Source organism: Pinus tabuliformis, chromosome 3_2 (assembly GCF_031772625.1).
Source record: "Pinus tabuliformis cultivar Carrire ecotype Pingquan chromosome 3_2, CPIR1, whole genome shotgun sequence".
Lineage (NCBI taxonomy): Eukaryota > Viridiplantae > Streptophyta > Pinopsida > Pinales > Pinaceae > Pinus > Pinus tabuliformis.
Window position 1 is genome coordinate 754,750,382 of NC_142302.1, and position 12,926 is coordinate 754,763,307.

At 36.0% G+C, this 12,926-nt stretch overlaps 1 protein-coding gene across 1 annotated transcript; it reads right to left on the bottom strand.

Annotated features, from left to right (window-relative positions):
* Positions 1 to 8,050: 8,050 nt before the first annotated feature.
* LOC149182793 (uncharacterized) lies at positions 8,051 to 9,592 on the bottom strand. Its single transcript, XM_089414679.1, has 2 exons — positions 9,335 to 9,592; positions 8,051 to 9,160 (listed from the first exon to the last, which is right to left on the bottom strand). Exons 1-2 carry the CDS (start codon positions 9,590 to 9,592, stop codon positions 8,051 to 8,053), a joined length of 1,368 nt encoding a protein of 455 aa, XP_089270805.1.
* Between the last annotated feature and the right edge of the window lie 3,334 nt (positions 9,593 to 12,926).

The following is a 12,926-nucleotide window of genomic DNA, read 5'->3' on the forward strand; positions in this document are numbered from 1 at the left end:
TACTATGGTATTGTGTCGCCCTTTTCCATCTTGATTTTCTTGAGCTTGTCCTTTAGTGCTAGCTTCCTGTGGTCACCAATGTTCTTAAGCAAGTCTGTCAAGGCCTTCCACATTGCATATAGAGTCTCCTTCCCATGGAGGTTCAAGGCAATATGATCCCTTACTCCTTCCAGTATGGTCCTTCTTGCCTTTACAACACATTTCCTCCACTCTGACAAATCTTGAGCATTAGTTTCTGAAGTCTTAGGAATATCTTTACCTATAAATTCCTTAAGCTCGTTTTCTTCCAACATTGCCTCCATCCTATACTTCGAAGAAATATAATTCGAACTACCCTCAAGGGCATATTCAAGTCTCAATTTATAGAACGACATCTTGCGGGCTCTGAAGAATGATACTGCAAATTTGATTTCACCTGCAAAATACAAACTCATATTCTCCTCTTCTAGAGTGATTTCTACTCTGATACCATGTATATTCAAACTGCTAATTGTAATATACTAAAACAATAGACTTGAATCTACTCTACTCATCACCGGAAACAATTAAAAATCTCAAAATCATGAAGCATACAAGAGAAAGAATTCAATCAACACATTACAAAATGATTTCCTAGGGAAAGCCACAACCAAAAACCCTCGCTATCTATTTATTGCATTAGTCAAAAAATGTGAGACGATTACAATGCTTTTCTCAAGCCAGAGCAACCTCCGCACTATCTCTATCTGTCTCACTTCTTCCTAGACAATCCTAGGCCAATACTTAACTAAATTTTCGCTCACCCAAGTCCCTATTTCCTAGCATTTTTTTCCTTGGGAATTATGCCCCTATTAATTAAGGAAAAATCTCAATATGAATTGTGCAATCCTCATAGGCATTCCTTTGACTACATGCACCATCTGTACAATTCAGATGATTATACAACTAATAGTACATTACCCTTGAACTCCAATCTCAACTGGGTAACTCTCAGATATGACATGCATGAGTTATTTATGAGTGAATCATCAGTTAACTGATTGAACACATGAAGCAACACTCCATTGTCTGGCCTCCTACTAGTTCCTCCATCAGTTGGAACTAGTTTAATTGACCTTAACTCAGTTAAATTGAATTAATTAATTACAACTCAAAATAAACTCAACTAGTGCTCCTATAATGTAGGATACACTCTACATGTCTCAAGTTAGACCCTCAACTCAAATTGACTAAGCCAGCTAAGTCAAATTAACTTAGTTAACTCGTACAAGTGGTCTTGTGATGTGGAATTACAATTTTATTCCTAATTTAATTCAAGGACAAAATTAAATTAGGATTTTCTTGTTGCATTTTCAACACCTAGCGTGAGGGAGATATGTAATTATTTCATTTCTCAACATACAATTGGTGCATATTTCTTTTAAAATAAAAATAAAATATTATTTAAATTAAAAACAATGCCAACTATATAAAATTAAAAAATGACTATACATATTTGATTATTTTTCATTAAAAGTATTATAAAACATAGTATCACTCTAATTATGCTTTCTCGGTTCATTTTCGCATCAAGAGGGGTATTTTACAACCCATTATGTGGGAGATGTGTAGTTCTTTCTATGCTCAACATCGAGTTGACATGTGTCATTTTAGATTTTTTTTTGTAAGTTTGGCATTTGTGAGGCTACATTATGGTCATGTCCAAGAATAACACCTGAGTAGAGCGGGGAATTGAACTGATGTTTTAACATCTAGGAGTGCCTTAACAACACACCCACTCATGGTCTATCCAAGGCCCCATTGACGTATCCCTTTTAGAATTAAAATAAATTATTCTTTAAATTAAAAAATAATGTCAATTATAATAAATTAAAAAAATGAATAGGTGTTTTGTTAAACCACTTTGTGGTGTAAAGGTCACTAGTTGGAATTTGGTGTTTATTTGGTGTTTCCCATGAGTGTGTTCCCTAGGTGATTTTCACACCCGGTGGGTCACTATACTACTCAATATGAGTTAGGCATCTCATTTATCTCAAGACTCACATTACTTATTAAAAAAATAAAAATAAAAATAAACATACATATTGGATTAGTTTTAATTAAAAGTATTATAAAAATAGTTCCACTCTAATTGTTCAAGTTCATTATTGATATCTTTAGCATGGATTTGCCATGTGAAAAGAGGAATCAATTCTCTTGATATGCAAATGTCTTTTAGAGTGTAAAAGTTGAACAAATGTTTGCACCTCAAAAATTATATATATATATATATATATGCTTAATTTTCATTATTTAAATTGCATTTTTGAATGAATAAATGGATACAATGTCTTAAAAGTATCTTTTGGCTTTGGAATTCCAACACATATTTGCTATATTTTAGACAAAATTGACCTAAAAATATACTTGGCAAAAATGTAAAATAGTGAAACTCCTTGAAATGCTTTAAAATATTTTAACCATAAGATTTTTTTATAAATTTAATTTACAATTTGAGCGGGCCTAATGGTTAAGAGCATGAGGGGGTAGAGTATGTAAGTCTTGGCATTCAAATGGATGAGGTGGGTCCCTTGTCCCACAAACAAAGGGGTCTCATACACCAATTTGGTGTCTGTCATGACCTTAAAATTGGATTGGATAATAATAATAATTGAAAGCTTTTATTTATGTTAAAATAATAAAATATTTTTGCCTTATTAATATATGCCAATATTACCTTGCATAATGATATATTTTATTTATGACTCAAGATGAACATTTTAGTATCATTCGTATTTTTTGAATTTAGCATATTAATTTTATATTAAGAATTGAATGAATAATACCTCTTAATTATTTTATTCTTAATTACTTCTTTTTATATATATATATATATATAAACAAATTATTTTTGTATATTGAAATATTTATATACTTTATTATGATTATTATTACTTTTACTTACTTTATCTCTTTAAAGTTAATATAAAATTATATTTGTTAACATAAAATCAAAATATTTTATTTATGGTTTTGAAAGTGAAAGTGAAATATTTTTACCATCTCTCTTTCTTTTATATACATGTTAAAAGGACATGTGTTAATACATTGAATATGGAAGAAATCACACATACTCTCATACTAGATTGTAGAATGTGCCTTGTGGGACAACAACCCAATACAAAGAGATATGGTAAAAATATTTCACACTTCATCGTTGGACAATGAGGCACATACTGAATTGTAGAATGTGCTTAGTGGGATAACAACCCAAACAACCTAATACAAAGAGATATGGTAAAAATATTTCACACTTCATTGTTGGACAATAAGGCACATACTGAATTGTAGAATGTGTTTGGTGGGATAACAACCCAATACCAAGAGATATGATAAAAATATTTCACACTTCATTGTTGCACAATACGGCACATTGTACAACTAGAAATGTGTAATTCCTTCTATTCTTAACATAGAGTTGAAAAATATTCTTTTTAAAATAAAAATAAAATATTCTTTTAATTTAAAAGCAATGTCTACTATAATAAAATTTAAAAATAAATATACATTTGATTATTTTTAATAAAAAATATTTTAAAAATAAATCTCTTATAATCCAATTAAAAAGTAGATATAGTAAAATTTTATGTAAATATAGTAAAATTTTACGGTTGATTACAGTAACTTGAAATGTTTAAAATAAAGTCAAAATTCATTGGAGAATATCGCTATACATGTTTTTTTCTGCTCAGCCTTAATTTGTTAGATTGACATGGATATTACATGTATGTAACCATTTCAACCACGTCTCAATACTATTAAATATAACTTAAATGGAAGGAACGTCGAATTTTTTTAAAGCAAACTTCAATGTGTTTAACTATTGAATAATATTCAATTGTTTCCCATAGAAAAATACCTAGAAATTTCAGAATAGAGTATTATTGCAATAATACTTTACATATAAAATCATGTGTCCAACTATTGAATAATATTCAATTGTTTCCCATAGAAAAGATAGCTAAGAAATTTCAGAATAGAATATTATTGCAATTGTATTTTAACATATAAAATTGAACTATTGTGTACCATCTAATATTGTGAAACATTATATAATGAATTATAGACCGCCTTGGCTGGAATAATCCGAACTATAAAATTATGTTATATTCTGCAAAAAGATTCCAAAACCTAAAAATAAGGGAGAGCATGGATAATGCATGAATCTGATTTAGAAATTTTGAGATAACGTTTGTTTTTTCTATTGGGTATTTGGGTGTGTTTTCAGTGGGATTTAATTTTTTTCAAGTATTATAAATTTTTGGAGGCGTCATCCATATCTTTGTAGTGTATTGTTTTTTTTTTATTTAGTGTGTTTTTATTGTGATTTAAATTAATGGAGGTGTCATCTATACGTGTTTAGTGTAGGAGGATACAAGCAAAATAAATGTAAGTCCTATAAATTTTTAGAGGCGTCACCTATACACCCGTAGTGTAAGAAAATATAAGCAAAATAAATATAAGTCACATCACCAACTGGAACCAAGTCACATCACCAACTCCAACCTTTAAAATTTTGATATTTGAAATCGATTTACAATAATCTCACTCGTCATCTCACTCGTCTTATAATAAATAAAATTTACCCAAAATCATGAAATGAAATAACAAAAGTCTCATCTCTTTATTTTGAAAGGGAAAGGGGTTTTCTCGTTGAAGTTAAGCATATAACTATAAGTCAATTCAAATTTACATATTAGGCAGCTAAAACTCAATTCAAACTTACATATTAGCAACTAAAAGTCAATTCAAACTTACATATTTACCAAATAAAAGTCAATTCAAACTGCAGAGGTGAGAAAGATTTGAACAATTCATTAGTGCATGTGGAGGTCAGAAAGATTTGAACGATACATTAGTGCAGTGCTGCCACTAATGTGGATGTCAGAAAGATTTGAACGATACATTAGTGCAGTGCTGATAGCTTCAGGATTAATCATGGGTAAGAAAAGATTGTTCTAGATTCAGTTTACAATATTTTAAAGGGTACGGGTTTGATCTTTTAATTAAGTTGAGGTCTCCGAGAACTCAAGGGATTCCAGGTATGTCACTGATGACAACTCTAGGTTTCGGTTTCCAATATTAAAAAGGATACAGGTTTGATCTTTTGGTTAACTCCAGTTCCACTACAACTCGAGGGATTCCAGGTATTACAGTTAACAGTGGCATGCAAATAAATCCTATGGGGACGGAGAATGCATTTTTTTAAGCTCCTATTAAATATTAAAATATACTTCGGATTAGGGTTTTATATTGAAACGGATTTACAATAAGGGTTTTAAATTGAAACGGTTTTACAATTAGGGGGTTTTATAGGCTTAAATATAATACCAATGATTTACAATTAGGGTTTTATAGTCTTAAATATAATAACATTTTACACCAATTATTTTTAATAATATTTTTTGTTTACTAGGTTTGGTAGATGTGGAGTTATTATAAACATGAGAAAATATATTTGATCTTTTGGGGTTTGGTGGATGTGGAGTTATTATAGATATGAGTGAAAAGAGATTTGATCTTTTGGGAATTGGTAGATGTGGACTTAAGGGGTTTGGTAGATGTGGAGTTAAGATGGATTAGGTTGGTTTAATTTCCCTTTTAAAAAGGTATATTTCACATGAATACCATAGGTCAATACCATGGGCCATTTTTATTTTTATTTTAATAAGGCTATTTTATTTTTATTTTGAAATTTATATTTATTTTATTTAATTTGATTTAGTCAAAATGTTAAACTTTACGTTACAACATCACTACCATATTAGTTAAAAAGCCAATAATTTTGAAAAAAACAAATAAAAAAACTAATCCAAAACTTCAAATTTTTGAAATTCTTTACAACAGTGTACCTCTTAATGTTCAGAGATAATAGAAACTCCCCTATACCTATGTGGTAGTCTGAGGCTTCAAATTTATCCAGAATGGTACGAATTTTTTTTTTTTTTTTTTTGCTTTCTTCTGGTTATTTTTAACAGTTTGGGCTCAATAGACGACGCCATTCCATTCCTCCCTATTTCCGGTCCTTGGGCTGATCAACGCAGGCCGGTTTTACTGGGTAGTACCAGGTAAGCAAGCCCACGAGATCTACCATAGACACCTGAAAAAACAACATGCCTTCAAGATCCTCTGTGTATATCATTATGGTTATATAAATGTTTAGAGGAATTTAATGTTGGTGGATTCCTGGGGTTCCTGTTTTGCGCGGGCTTTGATGGGTGCATGTTACTTTGGCATTTTTCAACCGTCCATCGGCGATGATGATGAAGAAGCAATGTGGCCTTTATGTTGTATGCACGAAACTGCCTATACCCCTCGGTACTTTAGTGCAGGAGTGGATAGTCATAGATTTAATCACCAACTCAAGCTGTCTGGACCGTACTTCACCACCACACAACTCTTGTTTTCCTAATTGAGCGTCTTTAACCATGTGACTTAATTTTGAATGGTGTTAAATAAAAATTCCAACCTCCAAAAAAAATCTTAACCAAAAAAAATGATTTATTTATATAAAATGTTGAATAGCATATTGATCCAAAATAAAATCTTAACAAAGAAAATAATTTATTTATATAAAATGTTGAATAGCATATTGATCATATTGCATATTAGACGATTAAATTTTATTGTGCTAAAAACCTAATGTATGTAGATAGACAAATACTTAGTTTAGTTGATAACTTTAATTTCTCTTAAACTTTCTCATCTAGTAAGAATGTAAGTATAAAATTAATCTGCTTATGTTAAATCTAGTTTATTTCAGTTTTGAAAAGTATGAAATTTGTGACTATGTCAAAATTTGTGCATCTTTGTATAATTATTTTCAGCAAATGACAATCAGATAGTGTATATGGTACCGTTAAATATATTTAATTGTAGGTTATGTTTGAAATTTATATTTTATGGTGTGTATTTGTTGGGAATTGGATCATTTAATGCTTCCAGTTAATGGCGATGTAAAAGGATAATTCAATGGTCCCATGTGTTTCGTGGCATGTGCTTAACATTAGCGATGTGTCTGTTTACTAACACTTGCAGGTTTTGGTGTAACAGCAATCGTGACTCCAACAAGTGGTATCAGAGCCAAAGGTCTCGAGTTCAAAACATACCTGACTCATGTTGAGGGGGAAATTGTTGGGAATTGGATAATCCAACACTCCCCATTCATAGCGGTGTAAAAAAATAATTCAACTAATCATATGTTATGGTGTGTTATATGTGAAAAGACAATATATATTATGATGTGTTATACAATATATAGATGATTTTTTATTTTTATTTTTCTTAATTGATAATATAAAAGGCCATACAAACGATAATTATAAACTTGCTACTTACAAATATTCTTTAGTTTTATCTTTTTATTAAAGTTTATTGTGATTTTACGCATTCACGATTTACATTAGAGTTATTGATTCTAGCATTAAACATTCACGATTTAGTTTTATTTTTTATTAAAGGTTTTCGTGATTTTACGCATTCACGATTTACATTAGAGTTATTGATTCTAACATTAAACATTTCACCATTTACATTAGAGTTATTGATTCTAACATTAAACATAAATATCTCTATGTTTAACGTGAAATGAAATGTAAACTTTAATCCTTATCAAATGAAAAATGCTTGGGAAAAAGTGTGACCTAAGATTTTCAATTTCTTAAAATTCATGTTTTTTTTTTTCCTATGGAAAAAGTCGTAATTTCTATTAATAGTAAGAAATTACATTTTGTAGATGTCGAAGCATATGCATATGGAGGCATTTCTTGCTTATCAAAATACATGTGTATAAGTCTGGATGAAACCTTCACTGCAGAATATTGTTCCTCCACACAGGGAGTTTGTTAAAGTCTATGCTGTATCAAAACAACCCTCAACAGAAGGAGGGTAAAAGGTGCCAATAAAACATATCTTCTCTGTGCAGAGAGAGTATAATATATGTCCATACCAAAACTGTTTGATCTACAGTCTGATAATAGATATGAGAATATAGACATGATTTTTACAATAAGAACAAAAATAAAACATGGGCTTATTGCCCAAATTGTCCTTGTTCTATAAACGGTCTGTGGTAGTATTGATGGTGTGTACCATCGATCTCTTCCTGTATCAACCAGACATTGTCCTGTAGATGCGTTGCCTCTTTTGAAAGTTGATCAGCCTCCGAGTTTTGTTCCCTGTAGATATGATGACAGACAAAAGAGTCAAAATTGTCTATCATTCTACGAGCTTCCCCTAGAATATGCTTGAGTGTATATGCATTGCAATGTGATGCATTATTAAGCCAATTACATACTATATTGGAATCACCAAATAACTGAAGATGTCTGCAATGATGAGATAATGCAAAGTGTATGAGATGTTTAGCAGTGCAGAGTTCAGCAAAATTGTTAGTGCCCATCCCCAAATTTATTTGTATTTTGAACCAGTGAGCATCATTCAGATATAGTATGGCTCCCCCGCCACAGCCAGCTTCCTGAGCGGATCCATCAAAATATGCCCAAGGTTTTGACTTATCAATGATCTCTAGTGTGATGGTGCGCTGAGGAGGTATGTTATCATCCTCGGGTAGGAGGTCATAGTCGGAGGTAATGTGCTGAACAATAGAAGGCCAATGAGGATCCTTTAGGTTGAAAATGGATTGGTTTCTGGCTATCCAAATAGCCCAGCAAATAAGGAGAGGGATGTTCCTAGCTTTGCCTTTGTGGGCTATGCACCAGGTATTCCAAGCCTCTTGTATGTTGTTGCCATGCCATGGGTTCAAAGAGGGGTATTGGGCAACAATGCCATTCCATAACTCCTTAGACGACGGGCAGTGCAGGAAGAGATGTTCAGTGGTCTCTTCTTCATTTTGACAGAGATGGCAGCGGAAGGGGCCATGGAAGGATCTTTTCATCAAATTAACACCAGTAGGGATCTTATCAAATAGAATGTTCCATAGTAATAGACGGGAGTGTGGAGTGGCCTTGAGTTTCCAGAAGGTTTTCCAGTGCGGGTCAACAGACTGTGGTTTATAGGGCTCCATGAGCCTGATGTATCCATCCTTTGGGGTATAGGTGCCATGCTTGGCAAAGGCCCAAATAAGTTCATCTGGTTCTTCTGTTAACCGGATATGGGCCTGAGTTAGAGCTTCTGTATAGAGCTGCCAAGTCAGATTCCAATGTTCAGGTATGTCTAACTCGTGCGCAGATTTCCATGCCTATTGAAGTATAGTAGAGTTATTTCGGTCGCCAATATGCTTGATCTAGATAATGCCTCTGTCGTTTAGAAATCTGATTAATTCAGCTGGCAATCTGTGTGCATTTCCACATCCCACCCAGGGGTCCATTCCAATACGGACTGCGTTGCCTTCCTTAATTCTCCAAGTAATTCCTTGTTGCAGCAATGGAAGTGCATTCAGCAATGCTTTCCATATATTGGAGATATTACTAGACTTGGCATGAGTCTGCCTAAACCAATCCAACCGGTTTGAAGGCCATATATATTTTGCATGGGCTACTCGAGTCCAGAGACTGTTTGAGCTAATGAGCTGCCAGCCCAGCTTTGCAGCCAATTCTTTTGAAAATAGATCCATTCTTTTTATGCCCCAGCCTCCCCATCGCTTAGGGATAGCAATATGATCCCACTTGACCCAGGCAAAAATTTTCCCAGGTTGATTACCTTTCCATAAGAATCTGCAACAAATATTCTATAGCCTGTTCAATATGCCTTTAGGTATCCAAGCTAGGGTCATCCAAAACACCGGGGTTGCCTCAATCACAGCCTTGATGAGGATTAATCTGCCTGCCCGTGATAGATACTTGTGATACCAAATCTGTAAGCGTTTTTCAACCTTTGCGATAAGCCATGTCCAGTCAGCTATCCTGTAACCAAGAGGCTTTAAACGGAATCCCAGATATTTAAGCCCGTCGTCCAAATTGAGTGCTGAGAAAGGAAAACGCTGGGTAGTATATATAGATTCATGCTGTGTGCAACCTATAATAGAGATGGTTGATTTCCCTTCATTGATCATCATCCTCGATGCCTGTTGAAAGAGTTTGAATATATTGTACATAATAGAAGAGTCTCCAATACTGCCATTAAGGAATATCAGGACATCATCAACGAACAATAAGTGGGTCAAGAAGAAGTTCTCCGATATCTTAATACCAGTCAGTTGATTTCTGTTCCGAGCTGCAGAGATGGATCTGCTCAGCCCTTCCATAATAAGAAGAAAGAGCAGAGGGGAAAGGGGGCAGCCCTGCCTGAGCCCCCTTTCAGATAGGAAAAAAGGAGAAGCCTCACTGTTAAGTAGGACACTATAAGTAACATCCTTTATGCAGCTCATTATCCATTTTATATAAGCAAAAGGGAAGCCCAGATGAGTGAGAATTAACCTGATGTATAGCCAATTGGCTCTGTCAAAAGCCTTGGAGAGGTCCACCTTGAGTATCATACCTTTCTGTTTCTTGGTCTTGAGAGTATGGAGGAGTTCCTGTGCAATGGCGATTGCCTCATGTATCTGTTGGTGCTGAAGGAATGCAAATTGTTCAGGGGATACATGTCTAGACAGAATGGGCTTGAGGCGATTTGCAATGATTTTGGCAATAATCTTGTACAGAACGTTGCAGAGGGAGATGGGCCTAAAATCATTGAAGGAGGTGGGAGAATTCGATTTCGGTATGAGGGCTATAAAGGTGGATTTGATGGCTGCATGAATGTTACCATTTCTTCTATTGTCCTCCACAATTCTGAGCAAATCATCCCCCAGGATGTCAAAGAAAGCAATAAAGAATTCGATGGTCCACCCATCCGGTCCAGGACTTTTGTCCTTTTTAAACCATTTTAAAGTGGCTTCAAGCTCCTCCTTCGATACTGCCATAATTAGATTCTCTGAATCCTCCTGTTCTACAAATCTGGGAAAATGTTCTGCAACCCGCATGATCTCCAGAATGTTAGCCTCACGTGGTGCCTTATAGATGGACTTAAAGTGTTCGTTGGAAAGACTGACCAGGCCCTGCTGATCCGAGATCTTCTGTCCTTGTGCATTTTGGAGCTCCCAGATAATATTAATGGCTTTCCTGCCATTCGCAAATTTATGATAGAATTTAATGTTATTATCACCCTCTACCAACCAAATAGCTCTACTCCTTAGACACCAGCTCTCCTCTCTTTCTTTTAGAATTTGGGATCACTTGGAGATAAGAGTAGAGTATAGTTCTTTGTTAATCGGGGCTAAAAAGGTTCCATCTGACGAGTCCTCAAATGTAGCAATGGCATGTTCGGCTTCCTTCAATATCTTGTCATCATTTATCCTCTTCATATGTGCCCAGTTCCTGGAGATCCTCTTGAGCTCAGATAGTTTCCTTATAAAACCTGCAGTGAAATCCTCCTCGTCCCTGATAGGATTGGATTTCCAGTAGTTCGATACATGCTGAAGATAGCTAGGGTCCTTGAGCCAAGAAGCATTGAATTTGTAGGGGCTTTTGATCTTCAAGGTATTTTCTGATAGATCCAAAAATATGGGTCGATGATCAGATAAACCTCCAGAGCCAACCCACTGCCTACATCGAGGGTGGAGGGTGTGAAATGCTTCTTTGACGAGGAATCGGTCTAGTCTTCTGGCTAGACTGTGATCACCACTTCTATTATTAGTCCAGGTGTATTGAAGCCTAACAGGAGGGATGTCTACCCAATGGTGAGCTTCGAGAAGGGTAGTGATAGTATTAGAAAGGTTGTCCACCTGGGCCAAGTGTCCCCAAGATTCACAGTACCCCAAAGAAAAGTTCAAATCCCCTCCTAGGATGATGTTGTCTGCCCGGAGTAGGTCTGATGTGAGCATGGATCTCCAGAATGTTTCCCTATCCACACAAGGTCCGTATACATTGATGATACAGATTTCAGCACCAAGAGAATGGGCTAGAATGTCCATACCTATGAATCCTCTGCCCCCCCAGGAATTCCGTAACTCCAAGGATTTGTTGCAGATACCAATAGCAATACCTCCCGATCTCCTGGAGGCATCCATGGCCTGGAATGTCCAATGTGGAAGCCATGAGCGGAGGATAGGTATGAGAGAGGCAGCTGAGCAGAGTGTTTCTTGCAGGAAAATCACATCCAATTCAAACGAGGTAAGCAATCTTCTAAAGGCTAGCTTTTTAGGGGGGCTAGCAACTACACGACAATTAAAGGAAAGGAACCTCATTGAGGGATAGGCAGAGGGTCTTCCCTTGCTCTAAGGGCCCTGTCTATTGTTTGCTGACGCCCATGGGCAACTTCCTCCCCTGCAATGTGTTTGGCCTTTGAGAGCCGAGAGGGACGGCCTCTAGCCGATTGGAGGGAAATTAGGGGGAAAAAGGGATCAAGGCCAATCGCATCGACACCCTTATCCTTTGATCTAGATCGAAGAGCATACCGAGGCGAGAGGGGAGGAGAGGGGAGGGGGAGGGAGGGGGGAGGGGGGGGGATGGAGTGAGGAGAGCCGGGAGGGTTGGAAGGGGAAGGGGAGGAAATCAGGGAGGGGGGTCAAAGGGATGGCGAGAAGGAGGGAATGGGAAGGGAGCAAAGAAGAGAGGGGGATTGGGTGGATCCCAGAGGGAAAGGGGGAAACGACATGGTGACAGCTGAGATGGAGGGGGAAGAGATACTCATGCAAGAGAGAGATGCAAAATAATGAGATAATCCAGTGACAGAGTGCGAGGCAGGGAAATACATACCCGCAGACGAGGAAATGTCTCCAGGGTAGCCCGGGCAACTCAGAGGAGGAGGCGAGGATGGGATTGAGTCCGCTGGTCACTTGTCTGATGCCTCAGTGACAGGGGTGCTCTGCTATTCTCTTGATTCTGCCAGTGCATGGTTCCCCGGGTGCTGTGAGGGTCCTCCTCTCGTCACCTATTGTTGAAGGGGGCCTCCCTCCGATGGATCAGGTT